Source organism: Antechinus flavipes, chromosome 3 (assembly GCF_016432865.1).
Source record: "Antechinus flavipes isolate AdamAnt ecotype Samford, QLD, Australia chromosome 3, AdamAnt_v2, whole genome shotgun sequence".
Classification (NCBI taxonomy): Eukaryota; Metazoa; Chordata; class Mammalia; order Dasyuromorphia; family Dasyuridae; genus Antechinus; species Antechinus flavipes.
The window spans coordinates 318,101,975-318,125,305 of record NC_067400.1 but is presented as its reverse complement, the minus strand read 5'-3'; the positions used below and the strand labels follow the sequence as shown (position 1 = coordinate 318,125,305).

Sequence of the window (23,331 nt, the reverse complement as noted above, 5' to 3'; positions counted from 1 at the left end):
GCTTTTGAGCTGAGTCTTGAAGGAAGAAGAGGTACAGGTAATAAAGGAAAACATTCTTGGTATGGGGGACAAGCCTGTGCAAAGATGTGGAGGAGAGAAATATTTGTAAGTGGCAAAAAAGCAGCTGATACTGGTGGAAAGATTGAAGAAGAGCAAGAGTAGGATGAGAGGGGGGTGGGGGAGTAAACTTGGCAAGAAGAGCCGCCTCTTCATCAGAGACCAAAGTAAAGGAGAAGATGGTGAGAGATGATAAGAAGCATTCTTAGGACATAACGTCATAATTTTTTCAGTGACCTAAGCAACAAGGTTCTTAGTGGACATTTCCCCCATTTATACCTTATTATTTAGGTATATTGGAGCATTTTTCTAACCCAGCTCTAAACATGGGGCCATTTTTCTTGGGTCCAAGTGGGTGAGAGGAGTGGTCATCTAAAAGGGATCATGAAATGGATGAAATAAGATAGGGAAGCCTGATAAAGTGGGGAAATCATTAAATTATTAGAATCAAAGGATCTTAAACAAATCCCAATTTTGCCTTTTAGGACCTACATAACTTTAGACAAATCCATTTATTCTCTCTGTACCTCAGTTTCCCCATCTATGAAATAAAGAAGTTAAATTAGATGATCTCTAAAATTCATTCCACTTCTGAATCTATGATGCTACTAATCCTATGTATTATAGATTCTTCTCCATTCCTAAGTTCTTTCTCCCCAGCATTTGTTCTGTCTCAACTTGCAGTACGAGGCGCTTGGTCATGCTGGACCCCATGGTCCTCATGCTCAGCCTCCTGTGGGGGAGGTCACTATCAGCGAACACGTTCATGCACCAGTCCTGCCCCTTCTCCTGGTGAAGATATCTGCATTGGGTTGCACACGGAAGAAGCACTTTGTGCTACCCAGTCCTGCCCAGGTAATAACCATGGGAATAATAGGAAAATGGAGGGATGATAAAGGGAAGTCAACATCACCATCAGACCATGTCTAAGCCCCCATTTCAACCATTTTGTGCAGATAGCATAACAAGAAGTTTGATTATCTAGAACTTTCATTCATTTTTTAAAATTCATTTCTTAATTCGTTCAAAATATATTAAGTGCTTACTAGGTGCTGAGAATATGGGGAAATTTTTAAAATTATTTTAAAAGAATACAGGTAAGACTTTATAATAACAAAGCGGGGAGAGAAGTAGAGAATAGAGGAAGATCTGGGCTAGAGTTCAGAATGTTAAAAAAACAGGGTGACCCAGGCCTTTCCCCCAGGTGGCTGGTCATTGTGGGCTGAGTGGAGTGTGTGTGGTGAGGATGGAACCCAGAGCCGGAGCCGTAACTGCGAGGAACTTGACTCTGGGACCACCGCCTGCCTTGGCAATGGCAGCCAGATCCGGACCTGCCCATACAGTGAGATCCCAGGTACAGATGCCTAAGCATCCAGAACCCTTCTTCCCCACTTCCAAGACGCCAAATCCCTCTATACTGAGATTATCTTTCCTCTTGGAGATTATTTACTCTGCAAGGGCTATGGTATGGGGTCAGAATGGAGAATGGGACATATCAAGAGAAAAAATTCCCTAAACCCCCCCATCCAAGAGAATAAGGGAGGAAGAAATGGGAGAAATCCAAGCATCCTGCATCCCCATCAAATATGCTTTGGACATTTCCTTTAGACGGCAGAATGGTTCGATTTTCCCAGGTAGCTCCCCTGTTCAGACCACAAGCCCATAGTTCAGTAGACACCTAGAATGATTCCCAGTGATTCTCCCAGCCATTCCCCACAGACCATCACTCTTCATCCCCAATGCCCCTCCAATTTTGTTCTTGTAGTGATCCTTCCTGCTTCCAGCATTGATGACGCCACCAGCTGTGCAGGTAATTATTTCAACAATACTATAGTAAGAACTATTTGACTTAGATCTTGCCTCCATCCCAATATCAAATTTTACTCTTCAAATATGGAGTCTCCCAGCGCAGAGCATCTGAGACTTGGTGGAGTGAGTAGAGTAAGGTTTGGTATTGTGTTCCTGCCAAACCTGACTTTGCTGATTGAGGAATGTCCTCTGAGCTTGGAGGAGTGGAAAGGGACGAGCGACATGGGTGTCCCCCCAGCCATGCAGGGTTTACCCCTAGCCCCACTTGGAGGCAGCCATTATATTTGGCTTCTTCATAAAAGATTCTTAACATGAGTGCCTTCTGTTCCACTTCTCACCTAACCCCTAAACTCTCTTGCCCTAGCAAAGACACCCTCACTCTAATGAGACTCCACAACTTCCCCTGATCATCTATAGCTCACCCCTTCCCTATTTAGTTTGTTCCCCACCCTCTTGCCTCTTATACTTTGCTCTTCCCCATCCTTGAAAGCCCTTCAGGAGCATTTGAAGATGCTCAGTTACCTCCTTCTCCATTGTTTCCCCTACATATTCCCTGCTTTCCTCTCCCATGCAGGATTCAGCCTTATCCATTTGGTGGCTACTGGTGTTTCCTGCTTCTTGGGCTCAGGCCTCCTGACATTTGCTGTTTACCTGTCCTGCCAACGCTGCCAGCGGCAGACCCAGGAATCCACTCTTGTCCACCCCACCACTCCCAACCACCTGAACTACAAGACTGGCGGTGGGGGCACCCCCAAGAATGAGAAGTACACACCCATGGAATTCAAGGTGGGAAGAAAAAGAAAACTCTTTGAGTTGGGCAATAAAGAGCAAAGGAGAGGATCCCAGATTTGGTTTATGCTTAACAAGATGAATTGTCTCCTTTGAGTGGGATCATGGCAGAGTGAAAAGAGAGATGGTTTGGAAATCAGAAGACCTGGATTCAAATCTCAGCTCTGCCATGATAACCTGTATAATCTTGGAATTCTAAGGTCCAAAGGTCCCTATTCTAGATCTGTTTCCTCAACTGTAAAAATAAAATAAAATTAAATTTAAAAAAAAAAAAGGAAATTGGACTAAATAGTCACAGAAGTCCCAGCACTGAATCTATGATCTATGAATTGGTGGCAGAGTAGTAAGAGTGTTATATTCCCCCAGAATCACAGACACTCACAGGTATTACAAAAAAGATTTAACATACATTCATAAATTTTCAGACACACATTGTGGTATAATTGATGGAGCTAGGAAGGAAGGAACCAAAGCAGGTATGCCAGAGATTATTAGAGCATTACAGATATTGCTATCTGATTCCTCACTACCGCCTTAGGAGGTAGGTGCTATTATTATCCCTATTATACAGTTGAGGGGATGTCTAATTAAGGGATTATGAGGTTCACATTCACTCCTGCAATAAGTCACCAATATTAGCTTAATAAGGTAGTTTAATGATTAATAAGATAGATTAATGATCATAATAACAGTGGAATAGTACAATTACAATAACATAGTAGTAATATCATAAAGAGAAGCAAAATAGCAAAAGAGAAAAAAGAAAAGTAATAATACTGAAAGAAAAACATTACCAATTCGGAGAAGCACCAATTCCTGAGTCAAATAGCTGGCGAATTCTGGGTCACAGCTTTCAAGGGAAGATCCCAGGCAGAATGTCTTCTCCATGGGCGAGATTTCAAAGAGACCCTGTTCTAAAGGATTTATATATGACTTTAGACAAAGAAGGCTCAGTGCCAATGAAGAAAGCTCTTGGTCAAATTATCCCGGACATTTGGACTTGGGATGAGGATAGCCTGCCCCCTCAATGAGGCTCTCCATGAGTTGTTTATTTTCAGTGAACTGGCTAGGTTCCTGAAGACTGATTACTCAAGAGGTTTTGATCTTTAAAGAACTGGCTTGGTGCCTCAGGGTTATACAAGATCTATCACATCCCCAGGCTTAGGTTCCTCTTTCAGGCAAATCCGAGCAGAGCCTGCCCTGAGACATGGAGGAGCTTCTATATATTTACCACCAGGGGACTATGGAGGCATGTGTACTAGGTGTCAGATCAGGAATGGAGAAAGTGGAATGCCTTCTCCTTTCAGCCATAGCTAGCTGAGGTGCTGTCTACCTTCCTGCCTGCCTCCAGAAAATGGGTTTCCCTGAAAATTGGTGATTGTTTAGTCCCCTTACCCACACTGTCTGTTTCCTCAGTCCACCTCCTTGGCCCTCATCTTCCCTTATCCTGCTTCCTGCTTCCTCATCCCTCTTTCTCCTGCTTTGCACCCATTCCCCTTTGTCTTGCCTCTTCTCCCTTTCACCCGGGCTCAACTCCTGTCCTCCAGCCTCACCTCCCCAGGTCTGCTGTCTCAACCTCCCTAGCTCCCCAGGACCCAGCCTCCTTGTCCTCTGCACCCCTAATTCTCATCTCGTTCCTTTGTCGCCTGTTCTCAGCTGATCGCCGTCTCTCTTTCCTTCTCCTACAGACACTGAACAAAAACAACTTAATCCCTGATGACAGGGCCAACTTCTACCCACTGCAGCAGACCAATGTGTACACAACGACCTACTACCCCAGCTCCCTGGGCAAACACAGCTTCCGACCAGAGGCCTCTCCAGGACAACGATGCTTCGCCAATAGCTGATGATACCGCCCCTCCGGGGGATGGGCCTTCAGGCGCCTCGCCATCCTGGGTCCCTAAAGGGTTGGATGGTGCAATTTGTTGGTTTTCTTCTTGGCCACCAGCACTCCCCCGCCATGGGGTCCTGCCTGATGAGCCCTGGGACTAGAACACTCCCTCAGTGGGGAGGGGAAGGCTTCTAAAACTAGAGTTCTCTGGTTAGAGGTGACCATGGAGGGAGAGGGTCAGCATTTTGGCTGGCCTGGGGCTGTGTGACCTCCCAGCTTAGCCCAGAGGTTTTGCAGCTGTTCCCTTTTCCCTCCTTACCTACTCACTATCATTCAGCTACATGCTGGACAATGGACCCACTAAGGATGTGAGGAATTTGGGGAGTTGAGAATGGGAAGAGATGGGATATTTTGATTTTAGCTGAAATGGCTCTTCCTCTGGTCAGTACTGAAATGAAGGGGTTGTATCCTATCCATATTTCTCTACATCAGGAAACAACCCCCCTCCCAGCCACAGCTAGTTCTACTTTGGAAAAGAAATGAAAAAAATATATAAATATATATATGTATCCCATGGCCCCCCCCAAATTAGGTTTCTCAGCCTAGAGCTGGGCCACAGGAGACCATAAGCCAAGGCTGAGACTCTATTATGGGGTCAGCTATCAGCTTCTGCCTGTGGACACTCACCTCAGCAGATCAGCAGTTTTCCTGAATTTCCACCTTCTGGGAGAGAGCCTGATGCCCAGGTCCAGCATAGGCTATGGTCTTGCTTCTCCAAGTGTGGGAAGATGGGGTGACTTAGAAGAAGAGAGGAAGGGTTCCAGCCTCAACCAGACAAGATGCTGACGGCCCCTCTGGGGGCAACATCTTCCACTTGCTGCTCATCAGAGTGTCAGGCAGAGTCTGGGCATCTCAGCCTATTCTACATCCTTTCAAAATACACACGATGAACCTGCTACAGCAATGACAGTGACAAGCTGTAGCTTTGTTAATTAAATATTATATCCAGCCTATAAATATCATTTTCTTTGTGTGTCATTTGTGTGTGTATGGAGCAGGGAATGGATAGGATATTCATATTTAATTTTCCAATGCACATTTGCATTGCACATTCATTTTCCGATATGACACAATACACACAGGTCTCTGAGCAACTGGAGCTCAGTTTCTGATGGTCCATTAATCAATCAAACATTTATTAAACACCTGCTGTATGCCAGCCTCAGGGATACAAAAAACATATAAAATTATAGATTGGACACATACAAAACGGGTTGGAGACAACTTAGCAGCTTAGAGAGAAAAGAGAAGTGACTCGAGTACAGTCTCGAAGGATATCAAGACACCCTATGGAAAAGAGGAGGAAATATATTCCAAGCATGAAGGGTAGCCTGTGCAAAGTCATGGCGATAGAAAATGGATCATGTGTGAGGAACAGGAGCAAAGCTAGTTTTCATGGCTTGTAGAGAGAGAATTAGGGCAGCGAGGTGGCTCCGTGGGTAGAGCATTGAGCCTAGAGCCAGTCACGAAGAAGCCATGGCCGGTGTGAGATCCAATTAAGCTCGAGTATGCAAAGCACTTCACATATTGTAGATGTCAGTTGTTGTTAGTGATTACATTAAAAGTGATTACATCTGTACAGATGAAAAAATAGGTCAGACAGCTAGACAGTGGGCATACACCCCTTAATAGAATCCAATTCTTTGACTTAAAAACCAGTTTTTTTCCTTCTGCTGACCTGCAACAGTCTTAGTAAAGGACTCTGGCTGAGGAGAAGATCAACTGGGAATACATGGAACAGTGGAGATATATATATATATATATATATATATATATATATATATATACACATATATATATACATATAATAAATAATATACATATAATAAAATAAGCAATGATGGAGCTTCCTGAGGATTCTGGGAATTCCAGAAGAGATTCTGAGAAGGCAAAAGTGTGTTTTTACATGATGGTAGAGGTGAGCTGATAACTGTTTAACAACCTACCATTTAAAAAGGGCACAATCACATATAATTCTTTTTTGGAGGCAATCTGGGTGAAGTGACTTGCTCAGGATTATACAGCTAGTACATGTCAGAGGCTGGATTTGAATTCTGGTCTTTCTGATACCAGGACCTCTGCTCTATCTACTATACCACCTAGCTGTCCCTACATTGAAATTTAATATGCAATATTTACATTTTCTCTATCATTTTTTAAGTCCAAAAACAACAAAACAATGAATCAAGCCCTGATTTGTAGCATTTACTAACTAATGGGTTGTAAAAACTCACAATGGAAATTTAACAATCAGTTCTATACAGGCTGGCCTGATTTGTAGCATTTACCAACTAATGGGTTGTAAAAGCTCACAATGGAAATTTAACAATCAGTTCTATACAGGCTGGCACCAGCACATCCCTGGTTCACAGTGTAAGACTTGTCTCTTGAGCCTTGTAGGTCTTTCCCTCAGAAAGAAATGATTGGTCCATTCTAAGAAGTCAACTTCCTTTTTTTTTCAATAGTATTTTATTTTTCTAAATACATGTAAAGAGAGTTTTCAATATTCATTTTTGTAAAACTTTTGTTCTAAATTTTTCTCCCTCCCTCCTTCCCTTACCTTCCATCTCCCCAAGACAGCAAGTAATCTGATAAGGAATATGTGCAATCCTTTTAAACACATTTCCGTATTTGTCATATCATACAAGAAAAATCAACCAAAAGGGGAAAAAAAACCATGAGAAAGAAACAAACAGGTGAAAATAGATATTCTTCAATCCATATTCAGTCCCCACAGTTCTCTCTCTGGATGTGATTGGTATTTTTCATCCAAGATCTATTGAATTTGCCTTGAATCATGACATTATTGAAAAGAGCCAAGTCCATCACACTTGATCAATACATAATCTTCTTGTTGCTGTATACAACTTCACTTAACATCAACTCATGTAGGTCTTTCCAGGCTTTTCTGAAGCCAATCTGCTCATCATTTCTTACAGAAAAATAATATTCCACTACATTGGCAATCTCTTTTTAAAATCTGTCCTGTGAATCAGAAAGTAGTCTAATAAGGAAGAGAGAACCCATAAGTCAGTGGTATATCACTGGGTTTCCTTATAGCCCTTCCACAGGCAAACAAGGAAGAGCTTGGAGAAGACCCTAAAGATTCACCAATGTCATTGGTTCTATGATTGATGCTAAATTAATAGTTGAGATTTGCATTTTCTTTACCACTCTATCCCCCACCATTGAAGCTGTTCTCTCCAAGGTAACCAGTTACTACTGTTCATGATATTGCCTCCATCTTCAGGTTCCTGATCTCTGCCAAATCACTTAATTGGTCCAGCACAAATCTCCCCCACTCCTCTGGAAATCTCCTTCACTGGTTTTTTATGAAGATGAAAAAATGAATAATTTGTTTTACTGGTTAATGTTATTTAACTATTTTTACAAAGTTACATTTCTGATCATAAGAACAGAAAGAAAACAGGCAAATCTTTTATCTCAGTTAGAGACCTACAATTTATGTCACATAGATTGCATGACATAAATGCAATCCCTTCAAATTCTCCTTATTCTTTACAGTTCCTTCTTTTTCTTCTTTTCCCTTCCCAGTTCTTAAACTATAATCAAGACAACTATAAAGTATGACTGGGGTTGGAGCTTTTTTTTTTGTTTTGTAGGCAAGGAGAAGAGAATCAAGTTACTTTTAGTACCAATTACTGGAGGTATGCAAGTGAATCAGAGTTGCAATGGATTGAAAGGAATAGTCCTAATGGATCTCAGGAACATCTCGGAATAGTGGCTCGTAGGATCGGAAAATTAGACCTCAGAGGGACCAGCTTTAGAGAACATATAACCCAACCTCCCCATTTCATGCATAAGGAAACTGAGTCCACCTTACCCCAGATTAGTTGAGTCCAAGATCATCCAGGTAGTAAAATGAGAACAGAGATTTTGATTTTGGGATCTCAAATTCCAAATCTTGTGATCTTTCTATGAGATAGAGCTACAACAATGAAACTCTGTAAATTTCAAATACTAGCCCTGCCCTACTGGTGTGAACTCTGAAACCAGCTTATTCTCTTCCTTTATCCAGAAATACTAAAAGGAATTCATCAAACGATTATCAACCATACAATACACAAAAGGATCAGCATTCCCAGACTATCTTATTACCATAGTTAAGGCAATTATAATGTGAACTCTATCAACTAAAATTGCATATAAAAAGGAAGCTAGTTCTCCCAGACTGCCTTGTTAGCATCTTTAAAAGAATTCTAAAATTTCAGTACACATCCTTGTCAATCTCAAGATCCTGAATTTACTTCCCCCTTCTCTCCCTGAGCTATAAAAGTCTTTGCAAAATCATCTTTGTGAATAAAAGTATCTTTTGGCAAAGAGAATGCCATTGTGATTTAGCCACATGTGCTGTGTGCCTTGCCTTTCAAATCTTCCTATCCTCATCACTATTCAACTGTCACCAAAGGAATAAGAGAAAGGGGCAGAAAGTGGGGCTGGCTACTTCATATCAGCTTCCCCTCAAATCCAGGTGTTAGGCTGCCCTTGTGTACCCTGAATTTCCTTGGTTGCTCCTTTGTTGCTGTTGCTGTTTTTAACTTATTAATTAACAAGCATTTATCTTCTCGCTACACTCCTAATTGAATAGGAAAAAAAAATCAAAATAAAACCCTGTGACAAATATTCATAGTCAAACAAAATAAATAAATTTCCAAGTTGTCCATATCTAAAAACATGTTTCATTTTGCATCTTGAATCCATCTCTTCTCTTGTCAAGAAGTAGATCTCTTGCTTCATCATCAATCCTTTAGAATTATAGTTGGTCCTTACAATAGTCTCAATTCTTAAATGTTTCAAAATTGCTTGTCTTTACAAGCTAGGTGGTGCCATAGTGCACAGAGGCTGGATTTGCAATCAGCAAGACTCGTCTTCCTGAGTTTAAATCTGGTCTCAGACACTTAGTAGCTGTGTGACCCTAAGCATATTATTTAAACTTATTTGCTTCGGTTTCCCTCATCTGTAAAATGGACTAGAGAAGGAAATGGCAAATCACTATCTCTGCCAAGAACATGCCAAAATGGGGTTACAAAGAATTGGACGCTACTGAAAACAACTGAACAACTCAAGGTTGTATAAATTGTTTTTCTAGTCTTATTCACTTAACTCTGATCAGTTCATGTCTCCCCAGGTTTTTCTAAGATTGTCCATTTTGTTACTTACAATAGCATATGATCCTTTATCTAGTTTTTCCCCAGTTGGTGCCCCCCCCCATGTTGGGTTTCATTTCTTTGCCACCACAAAAAGAGCTACTATAAATGTCTTGTATATATCTTCGTACATATGAGTCTTTTTCCTTGTCTTCTTTTTTAATGACATAAATCTAGTTGAGATATTTTGGGGACAAAGGAAAGGTTAGTGACTTTGTTTGATTTTTTATTTTTAAAAGTAAAGGTTTTGTTATTCTTTGTTTTTTTCATCATCTTCATTTCTAAATCTTTCCCTCCAGTTCCTCTTTTCAGAGAATTGGACCTTGTTTCGACTAACAAGCAAATGAATGAATAAATATGAAAAAGAAAGAAAAAAGTCCTTCATTAAAACAAACGAATAGATCAATCAAATCTGACAGTTTCTTCAAAACTTCTTAAACTTATGACTAATTTTCTCATTAAGGTTGTTTTTCTTTGGTATCACTCATACAAATTAATTAATGATAGTAATTATTTCTCTCCCATCCCCCACTATGCACCTGATATGTATTGCCTCCTCAGATTCCACCTCCACTTTTCTGCTCTTCACTCACTGCTTTCATTCCCTAGGAGAGCTCATACAATTTCTCAGTGATTTCAAAATGTATGATAACGACTCAATTCTCTGAGGTCCAGCTCTATCTATGCAGCTGCTCAGGGCACAACTTCCCCTAGATATTTCACTTCACTCTTAATTCAGTTCCAAATCAAACTCTTCTAGTTCTACCAAAGAACCATCTTCTTTTGTTAACCACTCCATTTCTGACATCCAGACCACTAATTCAGTGTTCTCTCAATCAAGCTAGCTAGAACACTGAAATTATCTTTCACTCTTCCCTCTTTCCATTGACTTATTCATATCATGTCAGTCATCAAGGAGCCATCTTATCACTGCTTTTTGTCAAAATGCCTCTTGGATTCAGATCTTCCATTTCCATTTTATGATCATTATTCTAATCCAAGTTCCCCTCATCCCACACTTTGTAGGACTGAAATAGCTTCCTATGTGCTCTCCTTTTCTCCAGTCTCTTTTTTCTCTTTAAAAATATTTTTAAGTGGGGGTGGTGGGCTGAGATTGAGAAGAATCTTTTGGTTTTTGCCCCTAGCTTTCCACTCTTGAAACCCCCTCAATACATTCACATCCTTGTGACTCAAAATAAGGGAAGAGCCAAGTTGCAAGTCCTTGCAAGACCTGCTTCCTCTTTGGCCCACCCCTCCCCTTCCATGTTGAGCAAACATCTCTGTTTCACACTTTCTTAAGATTGGGAAAGTTCCTAAGTAAGCACTGAAATTCAGGCAATGTGAGGAATACGCAGGGAATGAGTGGGGACTCTGCTTTAGATCTATATAAACTTGCTGAGAACTGCTTTCCTTTGCACTCCTTTGCTGACACCATGTGTGTCCTTTCTCATGAGAAGGCAATAAATTTCTTTTTTTGTCTCTCCTAAGATGAGTCTCTGATTAATTGAAAGGAGGGGGTAATATAAACCACACAGTTTATATTGTTGTCATTATATATGTTGTTTTCCTGGTTCTATTTACTTCCTCTGAATCAGTTCTTACAAGTATCCCCATATTTCTTTATATTCTTCATGCAACAATGATTCAGGAAAAGACAAGGCAGATCTAGTTTTGAATCTGCCTAAAAAGCCCCAAATGTTCTTGATGTGGTAATAACCACCGGTCGACCTGGCCTGGAAAATAATGCAGTCCATACCCCAAAATATTTTACCTTAGTAATGTACCCCTTGGGATGCATTTGGTGCAGGCTTTAACTTGGGAATGCTATATCTCTGCCTTTAGATTATCTCCTCTTATTTTACAAGTCATGGCCAGGATGCTAATTCCAAAAGAATGCTGGTTGTTGCTATCTTGTCTTAGTTTACGTTTCATGTAAACTATTATAATGGGATTATGTAAATAATTATATTATTATAATTATGATGGGATAAGAACCTAACCACTACCCCAACTCTACCTCAAAGTCATAAAATGAGCATATCACTGACATCCTGGAGCTAATGAGTAGCAATTGTGAGATGCCTAACTTAAGTACTCCCCAACTCCATCTCTAAGCTCAGTGACATGAAGCACCTGGTTTTCTCTTACTTTCCTACAAAAATACCTATTTGTTCCTTTGATGAGGTAACTAGGTAGAGTTAGTAGAGAAATTCTAAAATATTGATGGAATTGCTCCTTGAGGCAATGATGGGGATCAGTTTAATCCTATAGCCCCATCTTGGTGCTATGTCCAGTTAGAAATCCAAGTTATGTCAAATGTCTGAGGTTAAATTTCCCCTATAAATCTATCCATGGTTCATGTCATCTTTGCTGATCCCTCTTGGGATGAAATGAAAATGATGGGCCTCCAAAATATTGGGATTCCAGACTCCAAATCAAGAGGCAGGCTCAATCTATATAGGAACTTAGCACCCTAAAAGAGTTAGCTACAAGGAGAAAGATATCATGAGACATGATAAGTTCCTATATATATTCAGCTGCCAGATAAGAACATCCTCCAACCTCATTGCAGGGGAGGGAGTTCCCTTTCTCCTGGTTAATTGTAAGTTCCACTAGGGAATTTGTCCTTTCCATCATTAATTGTTAAAACCCCCTTTCCTTGCTAACTATATGCTCTCCCAACTCTATTTTATATTTATCATTACTGGGGCTTATTGTACCTCTTCATTTTGTCTGTAACCTCTTCTCCTAAATAAACCTTCCTTTTGCCAAAGAGAATGGCCATTGTGAATTCTTCACATGACTGAACCCTCACATTTGGTACTTCAGTCTCATAAAATCATATCATTTGCCTCTCCCAAATTATATCACCCTCCTTTTTTTTTCCTTTTGGAATTTAGACTGCTGTCAATAGCATTATAATAATACAAACTTTGCCTCTTGATTTGGAGTTGGTATAAGCCTGTATATTCTTTTGAGACCCCCAGTGACACAAGTTTGGAATTTCAATATTTTGGAGGTCCACCCTGAAGCCCACCATTTTCATTGTTAAGGAGAAATTTCTTTTCTCTCTCCCATCCTCTACACACAAAGTTCAAGAAGGAGATGGTATAGTTCCTAAGCAATTTTTCCAAAACAAAGGGCGGCAGACTCTTTTTTGCAGCTCTGGCAGTCTACTGGGGGAGTAGTTTGTCTTCTTTCAAGAATTTCCCAACACCATCCCTCTACCCTCAAGGGTGAGGGAGCCAGAGATCAATCCAGAGATGCTGATTAATATATTCTTTAGGAAGGATCCAGAGTACATTCCCAGCTCCATGGAAAGTTCTTTAGTAGAACTTCCATTCATATCTATAATTTCTTTCTTTTTTAAAAATATTTTTGCAAATGTAAGTCTTTTCTCTTTTTTATTTTTTTTTCATTTTATTTTTGTTTTTGCTGAGGCAATTGGGGTTAAGTGACTTGCCCAGGGTCACATTAGGAAATGTTAAGTGTCTGAGGCCAAATTTGAACTCAAGTCCTCCTGACTTCAAGGCTGGTGTTCTATCTACTGCTCCACCTAGCTGCCCCCATATCTATAATTTCTTATAGTAATGTTCCATTGCATTCATATACCATAATTCATATAGATATTCAAACAATGGATAGCTATTTGGGGGGGGCAATTCTCTACTACCATAATAAAAAGCCTATTATGAATGTTTTGTTGTATAATAGATATTCCTTTTTGTCTTTGACCTCCTTGGATTATATGTCTAGCAGTGGGATCTCTGGGTCAAAGAATATACATTTTAGTTATTTTCTTTGCCTCTGATGTCTTTCCCTTTGTAATTTATCATGTACACCAGTGCCAGATCAATCATGCTAAAATATTGCTCTCATGTTACTTTTGTTTAAAGACATTAATTTATTGAATCAAGTCCAAACTTCTTAGTCTGGCATTATATTCTATAAAAGGTACTACAAAAGTCTTAGTCAGGTTTTAGCTCTAATAGCTTAAAATTACACTAGGGTTTTTTGGAAAATCCTGTATAATTTGGTCCAACATTATCCTTCCAACCTTATTTTCACAGTCAACAATCTAAAGTATTTGCTGATTTCCATATTCATACCATTTATTGCTGTCTTAGCTGTCTTCAAATACTCTGTTTTCTCCTCTACATTTCTGAACCTCGTTTAGTCATCTATGAAATGAAGGAGTTGGATGATCTCTAAACAAGGTATTCTTAACTTTTTTGTGTGTCATAGACTCCTTTGGTAGTAGGGGTTAATATACCTCTTTTCAGAATTATGTTTTTAAATGCAAAGAAAATCAATTTTATTGAACGACAGTTACCAAAATATATTTTGAAAGACCAAGTTTATGGACTTTCTAATTAAGAATTTTATCCTGCTCTAAGGTCCTTAAACATTGTGACTTTATGTCCTAGCTTCTCCACAGAATGTCAGTTACTCTAGCCCATATTTATGTCCCTCCTCTCTGTATGTCATAAAATCTAGTCTTTACAGTTTGCTATTTACTGATTTGCTATCTACTTATTTTATGTGTATGTCTTATCTCTCCAACTAGATTATAATCCCCTGGAGAGCAGAAATTGTACATCTTTTTACTCTTCATATAACTTATTAAGAATACTAGACACACACTAATAATAATAGCAGCCATCATTATTTTTAAAATAGTATTTTATTTTCCCCCCAATTACATCCAAAAACATTGATTAAAAAAAAATTGAGTTCTAAGATGTAATGGGCTGAGGCTTGAGTTGATGCACTGAGGTCCCAAGCACATGAGGCTAAATAGTAATTGGGCCATACTCTATTAATATATTAGCTTGGAGAAAGAATGGCCCCCACCCACTCTTTGTGCAAGTCCTGATGTGTTGTATAGGAAATGACGATTTTGGTGGGTGGAGGCAGGGGAGTGGAAAAGGAAGGGGAGGAGAGACTTTTGGGATTGCCATTGCCACGGTTGGCTCGGCTCGCGTCTCTCTCTCTCTCTTAGCTGGCTTCCTGTCGCAGCTGCCCATATTTGCTATCGCAATCTTTATTCACCTCTTCACTTCAATAAATATTGAAGATTTTTCCTTTAACCTGAATTCCTGACTCCAGCTGATTTTAAATACGCGGGGGAGTGGAAAACTAAATTCTTTCCCTTTCTTTATTCCCTCCTCCCTCCCTGAGATGGTAAGCAATTTGACATAGAGTATACATGTGCAATCATGCAAAACATTTCCACAGATCAAACCCTACCTCACACACAAAAAATAAAATGAAAAATAGTATGCCTTGATCTGCATTCACACTCCATCAGTTCTTTCTCTGTATGTGGATAGCATTCTTCATCAATTCTTTGGAACTGTCTTAGATTCATTCATTGTATAGCTGAAAAAACTATCACTATTTTTAAAATTTTTAATTAAATTTAAAAAATGTATTTTTCATTCTGAATTTTTTCTCTGTCTCATATCCATTGAGAAGGCAAGAAGTACATATAATACTCATTATACTTATCAAGTCATGCAAAACATATTTTCACATAAGCCAAGATGCAAAAGGGGAAAAAAAAATCAAGATAAAGAAAATGAAAAGAATATGCTTTACTCTGCAGTTCATCAGCATTTTTTCATCATGAGTAGTTTGGAATTGTTGTGGGTTATCTTATTGATCAGAATAGCAACTTTCCCTATTAAGAATAATTCATGACAGGGAGCTGACTGGAGAAGGGGATAGACTGCTGGATCTTTGAGTCAGGAAGCTCTGAATTCAAAGGTGACTTCAGATACTTACTAGCTGTGTGACCCTTGATAAGTCACTTAACCTATTTGCCTCAGTTTCCTTATCTATAAATTGAGGATAATAACAGCACTTCCAAGATTGTTGTGAGGATCAACTTAGATTTTAAAATACATGTACACACACGTGCAACACATACATATGTGTATCTACACATACAACACACATATGTATACATGTTTGCTTTGCAAACTTAAGATCTGCTTAACTGCTAATGATGATAATGATATCACCTATAAAGAAACCAGTTTAAAATTATATTAGAAAAGTTTTATATAAGTGTTTTTCAGATTCTTTTGCTTTATGTAAGGGATATTGAACTTAAAAAAAACACAACATTTAAAGAGGTTTGTAAGACAGCCATTGCTAGCAACAAAACACTATGAGAGAAATATTTTATTGTACATAAATATTGCTGCAGTGGACTTTAACTAGAGAGTCAAAGGTTGCTGGGAAAAGGAAAATTAAAAAGAGTAAATATCTTAGTAGGATAGGAGAAAGTAGTTCAGGAGAGTTTATACTCTTAGTGCCAAGAAAAGAATTCTGATTAGAGATATTGAAAAAGACTTTAAAGATTAGTTTTTGAAAGCTTTCTTTTTACTTAACTGGAACAGTATAGGAGACCTACCCACTACAGTGAATAGGACAAGGGATGTGGAGTTAGGAAGAATCTGGATTCAAATCCTGCCTCAGATATTATCTTAGAGGAGTTGGGAAGGGTGGACTTGATAATGTCTAAGGTTCTTTCCATTTCTAAAGCTATGATCCTATATCCAAAGCAATCTGGCCCAAAGTGGGAAAATTTGGAAGACTGTGGATAGATAAGTAGCTAATGGGCTCTTGTATGTCCTTTGCTCTCAGAAATGACCATGATATCAGAGAGGTCTTGAACTGGAACTAGGGCAAGGATGAAGACAAGCTGCAAGTTAATTAAGGTTCTGAGTGAATTGATGATTGAAAAATTAAGTGAAAAGGGCAATATATTTTCCTAGCACTTTTTAAAAGCTTCTTTTAAAAGAATTCACTGTATTGTTGCTTAAGGTTAACTGATTTTAATAAGAACTATACTCTTCATAATAAAAAGAAGTTGGAAAAGAACAAATGCTAATCTCTTATTTCTGTAGTAACCTCTGGACTAGGTTTTGGATAGTCATGAAGATCATAAGTATGAGAAAGGGTTGGGAATTTATTTGGTTTCCACAGTTATGAAAATTAAATTAGAAAACAGACACCCATAAGGACATCAAAGAATAATCAAGAGTGGAGTTTATCTTCCTCCAAAAGACTTTTTTTTGAACCAAGGGTGATGGCCTGAGATTTGAAAAAAATCTTTTGTTCTTTATCTTTAGTCCTTCTCTGTTACCTTCCCCCCTTTTAGAATGTAAGCTCCTTTGGGGCAGGGAATATGTAATAAGGGGTGGAGATTTATGTTGTATAACTTCTGTAATGTCCAATTAATAGGGAATCAAGGAAGGGACTTATGTTTCAGGATAGGAAGTAAAATGCTGCCTTTGGAGTTTCAAATGTGTCTCTACTAATGTAGGCACTCATTCTTGCAAAAATGTAAAATACATTTTTTCTGCATCCATTAGTCAGTGAAGTTCTTGGTAAGACATTTTGTTTCTTACACTGGGAGTTGTATTTTTTTTTCCCCCAGTTTAGGAAGTGAGGAAGCTAATGTAAGATTCTGAACTAGAAATTAAGGAGTTGTTAGTAGGAAATGTAATGGCATATTATTATGCCATAAGAAACTAAGAAATGGAGATGAAGTAGTATAATATTAAGAGAATACCAAGTTATCATGAGGGAGAGCAGTTTGAGATGTGAAGAAATCATGAGACATTTATCAGAGCATAGAGATTTACCATTTATTACCTGAAATAGCTTTTGGGCTCAACAAAATGCAGAATCATATAAAATTAAACAATATGCTCCCTGGTTCAGAAACTTTTAGTCTCAGGGGAGAGGAGGAACAAGGGCTGGGTCTGGGGAATTAGGGGAAAAGTTAACAAGGAGTTGGGAGAAGTTAGGGAGAGGCTAAGGAGGATGCAGGTAGAACCTACCTGACTGACCCGGCCTCAGACTTGTTTTAAAATATGCTAATCAAGAAGGTGTCTATCTTCAGGTGAGAAAGGAAACAGGATGGGTACATTAAAGTTACTGATTAAAATTCTGGTTCCACATCAGAGATTTTAAGAGGAAACAAAATACAGCGATCAGAATCAAGAAAATAATTTCAACAGTGATAATACTGTTATTATAGAGTATTATAGAAAAAAATTACATGACTTCAGAACTCTGATCAATGCAATGATCAATCATGAGTCCAAAAGAAAGAAGATGAAATCCCTCACCTCCTGAAAGAGAAGTATTAATCTAAAGATACAGAAAGAAGTGTTAGAATTTGACTTTTCATGTTTTCTTTTGTTGTTGTTGCTGTTTTTTTTTTTTTTTTTCCAGGTGGGTGCTTTTTGTTTTTTCAGAAGGGGATGGAGGGTGAGAGTAATGGGAGGGGCAGATTTTTGAATGTAGAAAATAAAGGGCCTTCTTGGTTTAGATTGACAGATCAGAAATGGAGGAGGAGGTTGTGTCCAGTGTCCTCACACACCTGCATCCCTACCACTGGTTCTCTGAGCTGTCCATCAGCATTAGCTTATTCACTAACAATATAACGACCAATTAACTAATAACCGTATTGGCAATCAGAAGACACTGCAGATCAGTACACAGGCATGCATTTTTATGGGCCCCATAACTATTCCTGGGCTGCCATTGGTCCAAAATTCCCACACATGGCCAAGATAAGGCTGTTGTAGAGCATCCGATTTTCAGCAGGACGGCCTCCTGATGAACCTGCCAGGATGGATTAACTGCAAAATGTCCTCTCAAGTAGCTGAACGAATTGACCTGTTGGATAGGGTTGCATTGTCCATTTAAATGCCAGAGAATGCCTGCCAAATACAATGATTTCAGTTTTCGCATAATTGATGCTAAGCTACTCTTTTTGACAGTAATTAGCTGGGAGGTTTGGTTGCTCCTTAAAACCATTCCCAGCTGGAGATAATAAAACTGTTATCAGCCTCAAGCAGCAGGTTTGTCTTCCTGTTTTCTATGGCTGGAGGGCATGTATTCCATTCATCGAATGCTTGAATGGAATTGTTTAAACAGAAGTTTAAAAAAAGGGAAGCTGAGTGCAATCTTGCCTTTAGAATTTTAGAATTGGAAATGTCTTAGTTCAAAAAGCCAAGGATGCAATTTCTGATTTGGGTGATTGCACTGTGATACCAACCTGAAATACCCTCTCACCCTATTTGTGCTATCCACCACCTTTGTGACCTTGTTCCCCATCATTTAACCTCTTGGGTAAGCCTGGGTTTCCACCTTTGTAAAACTAGATTTGATTCCGATGGCTCTAATATCCCTTACAACTCTAAATGTCTTATCTTACCTTTGATATTTCATAGATCTGTGACCTTGAGCAAATTTAATTCTTTGGGAGCACCAGTTTCTTCAGGTATTTAAAAAAAAAAAAAGCAGGTTGAACTACATCATCTCTAAGATCTGTTTTAGTACTGAATTTATGATACGAAGGAAGGAAAGAAATATTTATTAAGCATCTTTCCTGAGCCAGGCACTGGGCTAAACACCATACAAGATATTACATTGAATCCTCACAACAATCCTGGGAGAGAGCTGTTATTATTATGCTCCTTTACAAATGAAAAAAATGGAAGCAGAGAGTATCTAAGTAAATCTCCCAGGATCACATAGCTGATGAAGATGAAGAAGACCCCAGCAAAAGGATTTGTCTCAGCTGGCAACCCACTGTCTATAGGGGCCTTAGGTTTGATCTAGAGAGCCAGAATTACTGTAAACAATCTGGTAGCCAAGCGACTCCCTGAAGCAATCGGAAGGAGCACTTTTGTGGATCTTTTGATCCTAATTAGGCTTTTTGTTATCCTAAACAGGCTTTTATTGCAGTGAGGCCCCTAATTAAATCATCATAATCCGATACCTCAATCTACTGCTAACCCCAATTAGGACCCTAACTTCTTTTAGGGTTACCTTGAAAGTCAATGGGAGTAATTCCTCAATTTTTTGCTGGCTCATTAGGAACTGCCCACCTTATGGTAGCAAGTTTCTAGTGACTTAGCTTGATTTATGGCTTCTACCCTCTTATTAATTGTGCATTCTGCTAGGGAATTTAGTTCTCATCTTTCCCCTTGTTAATGGCTAACTCCCTTTTGGAATTTAGCAAGCCATTCAGTAGAATAATAATAAAATTTTGCCTCTTGATTTGGAGATGTTCTAAGCCTCCAAAATATTTTTTGGGATCAAACCTCTTCTCCCTAACATTTGGTGGACTATATGGGGAGAGTCCTAAAACCCTAATATATTTTGGGGTTCAATGCTTCTGAACTTCTATACCCTATTACAGTCATAGATGATTTGTTCCATAGAATCAAAGGCTAACCTTTAAGAGTGATGAATGGAGATGGAGATGAAGTGATAATGGCTACAGAAAGTCTTATGTTGATTTCCTAAATGCTTTTTTGGTAAGATGCAGGGCAACTCTGTTGGGAAGATCCAACTTAAAATCCAATTTCAAGCACTTACTAGTATTGTGACCAGGGGCAACCCCTAATTCAAAATACTCAAGAGATAGCTCAAAGTGAAGAACAGAAGCTTTATTAGAACCTCAAGAGAAGTGGACAGTCTACTCACTGGAGTCTCAGAGAGAGGAGGGCTAGTTTCACAAAGGCTGAGAAACAATTTAAATGGTCAAAAAAATTACAGAAACTATTTGCCGACTCCTCTCCTGTTAATCCCCCTAAAATCATTGGCAAACTCGATCTTTATTCCTTTATTTGTCTCTGGAATATAGGTGGGCTTTTGTGGCACTAGGATCTTGGTTAAGCAATAACTATTTCAAATGAGTCTATTCCGATACTAAAGTTAATAATCAATTAAGTCAGAGGGGTTAGAGAGGTTTCTAAAATAATCTCAGGTTTTTCTCAATCAACAAATGGAGATTAGCCAGTTTGAAGACTTCTTGAATATCTTCAGGCTATTAAATAGTTAGCCAGATTCTTCTCTAAGCAGTTATCTTTTAAATGTTTTCTCTTGGGAAGTCTTTGTTCTTCTTTCTAGAGCCTAATGATTAAACCTTTGATGCTGAGTTTTATTATTCTGAGAAGTCCTCAGTTTCCCATTTCAGTCACATATGTGACTTTATCTTGGTTTCATTTTTGAGATGATGTCTTAAATATTATGCCAGGAATTTTTTTCTTTCATTACTTCTTGGAAATTTTTATTGAGTCTTTTTTATGCTATTGGGAATGCTGAACCTGGAGTTAAGAAGATGGTTGAAATCTTGCCCCTACGAAATTTATTCACTGTGGTAGGTCATAACCCTTTCCAAACCTCAGTTTCTTCATCTAGAATTTTTTTTTCCATTTCAAAAATGAGAGAATTAGACTAGATTTTATCTAAGATTTCTTCTAGATATAAATTTTTGATAATACTCTAAAATTAAGAGATGAGTTGACCAGTCCTATGACTGCCATGTGATGGCATGCTGGTTTCAACCTGTCTACATTCGTTTTGTGAATGAAGCAATGAATGGGAGGCTATAACTTCTTCAGATCTTAGTAGGTTTGTTTAAAGAAGTTCAGAAAATTTCCCTTCAGCTTAATGTTATTATACCTATACTCTCTCTTTTTTATTGATGTGTCTAGTCAGATTCAGGGAAAGAGGTGATCAGACTAAGTTTAAACAAGGAAACGATTACTTTCATGGCCACCTAAAAAGAGCCATCCTCAGACATAAGTGAGGAAAGGATGATGATAAGTGGTCAATAGCTCTTGGTTAGAAATGCAAGTGAATTTCTTCTTAGGTTGATCTTAAAGGATATTGTTCTACATTATTAAATTATAATGATAAATGAATTTGGTCAGGTATTTATTTTCCTCTCTCATTTAAGCAGCTATCTTTGGACAAACATCTCAGAGGGAAAAAATCTTCCAGATTTTGGTTTCCCACATATGAAGCTTGGCATACAGATTTAAAATTGTGACATCACCCAATAGAGACTTTAAAATACAAGCATCAGAAGACTGTCAGGTCAGATTCAGAATCTAAGTCATCAGAATGTCCATTAATAGGAAGGATCAGTATATTAAAATCAGTTCTCTTAGGAAGCTGAATTGGGATTAGGAATGATCCATTGTTCCACAGAGCACATAGATTTTGATATTGTATTTTTTTTATTATAGCTTTTTATTTACAAGATATATGCACGGGTAATTTTTCAGCATTGACAATTGCCAAACCTTTTGTTCCAATTTTTCCCCTCTTTCCCCCCACTCCCTCCCTCAGATGGCAGGTAGACTAATACATGTTAAATATGTTAAAGTATATGTTAAATGCAATATATGTATACATATCCATACAGTTATTTTGTTGCATAAGAAGAATCGGACTTTGAAATAATGTACAATTAACCTGTGAAGGAAATAAAAAATGCAAGCAGACAAAAATAGAGGGATTGGAAATGCTATGTAGTGGCTCACACTCATTTCTCAGAGTTCTTTCTCTGGGTGTAGCTGGTTTTATTCATTATTGAACAAATGGAACTGATTTGGTTCATCTCATTGTTGGAGATGGCCACGTCCATCAGAATTGAATATAGTATTTTTTTTTAATTTAAATTTTATTTTATTTAATAATAACTTTGTATTGACAGAATCCATGCCAGGGTAATTTTTTACAACATTATCCCATGCACTCGCTTATGTTTCGATTTTTTCCCCTCCCTCCCTCCACCCCCACTCCCCCCAAGATGGCAAGCAATCCTATAAATGTTAAATATGTTGCAGTATATCCTAGATACAATACATATTTGCAGAACTGAACAGTTCTCCCGTTGCACAGGGAGAATTGGTGAATATAGTATTTTTGTTGAACTATATAATGATCTCTGGTCCTGCTCATTTCACTCAGCATCAGTTCATGTAAGTCTCTCCAGGCCTTTCTGAAATCATCCTGCCGATCATTTCTTACAGAATAATAATATTGCATAACATTCATATCCCACAATTTATTCAGCCATTCTCTAATTGATGGGCATCCACTCAGTTTCCAGTTTTTGGCCACTACAAAGAGGGCTGCCACAAACATTTTTTCACATACAGGTCCCTTTGCCTTTTTTAAAATCTCTTTGGGATATAAGCCCAGTAGTAACACTGCTGGTTCAAAGAAAGGTTAATTGTACATTATTTCAAAGTCCGATTCTTCTTATGCAACAAAATAACTGTATGGATATGTATACATATATTGCATTTAACATATACTTTAACATATTTAACATGTATTAGTCTACCTGCCATCTGAGGGAGGGAGTGGGGGGAAAAGGATATTGTTCTACATTATTAAATTATGATGATAAATGAATTTGGTCAGGTATTTATTTTCCTCTCTCATTTAAGCAGCTATCTTTGGACAAACATCTCAGAGGGAAAAAATCTTCCAGATTTTGGTTTCCCACATATGAAGCTTGGCATACAGATTTAAAATTGTGACATCACCCAATAGAGACTTTGAAAATACAAGGATCAGAAGACTGTCAGGTCAGATTCAGAATCTAAGTCATCAGAATGTCCATTAATAGGAAGGATCAGTATATTAAAATCAGTTCTCTTAGGAAGCTGAATTGGGATTAGGAATGATCCATTGTTCCACAGAGCACATAGTTTTTGATATTGTATTTTTTTTATTATAGCTTTTTATTTACAAGATATATGCACGGGTAATTTTTCAGCATTG

At 38.4% G+C, this 23,331-nt stretch overlaps 2 protein-coding genes across 4 annotated transcripts in view; one reads left to right on the top strand and one right to left on the bottom strand.

Moving 5' to 3' along the window:
- The window catches only part of SEMA5B (semaphorin 5B), a 190,338-nt gene extending 184,835 nt beyond the window's left edge, over positions 1-5,503 (top strand). For all 3 annotated transcript variants that reach the window (XM_051985411.1, XM_051985409.1, XM_051985410.1), the window contains 5 exons: positions 742-912; positions 1,262-1,411; positions 1,823-1,867; positions 2,441-2,652; positions 4,344-5,503. In XM_051985411.1, coding sequence (XP_051841371.1) covers positions 742-912; positions 1,262-1,411; positions 1,823-1,867; positions 2,441-2,652; positions 4,344-4,502 — 737 coding nt within the window. In that variant the 3' untranslated portion in view covers positions 4,503-5,503. The remainder of the gene's footprint in view (positions 1-741; positions 913-1,261; positions 1,412-1,822; positions 1,868-2,440; positions 2,653-4,343) is intronic.
- Positions 1-23,331, bottom strand: part of SLC49A4 (solute carrier family 49 member 4) — a 199,767-nt gene that overhangs the window by 8,113 nt on the left and 168,323 nt on the right. The gene's annotated exons all lie outside the window — the stretch shown is intronic.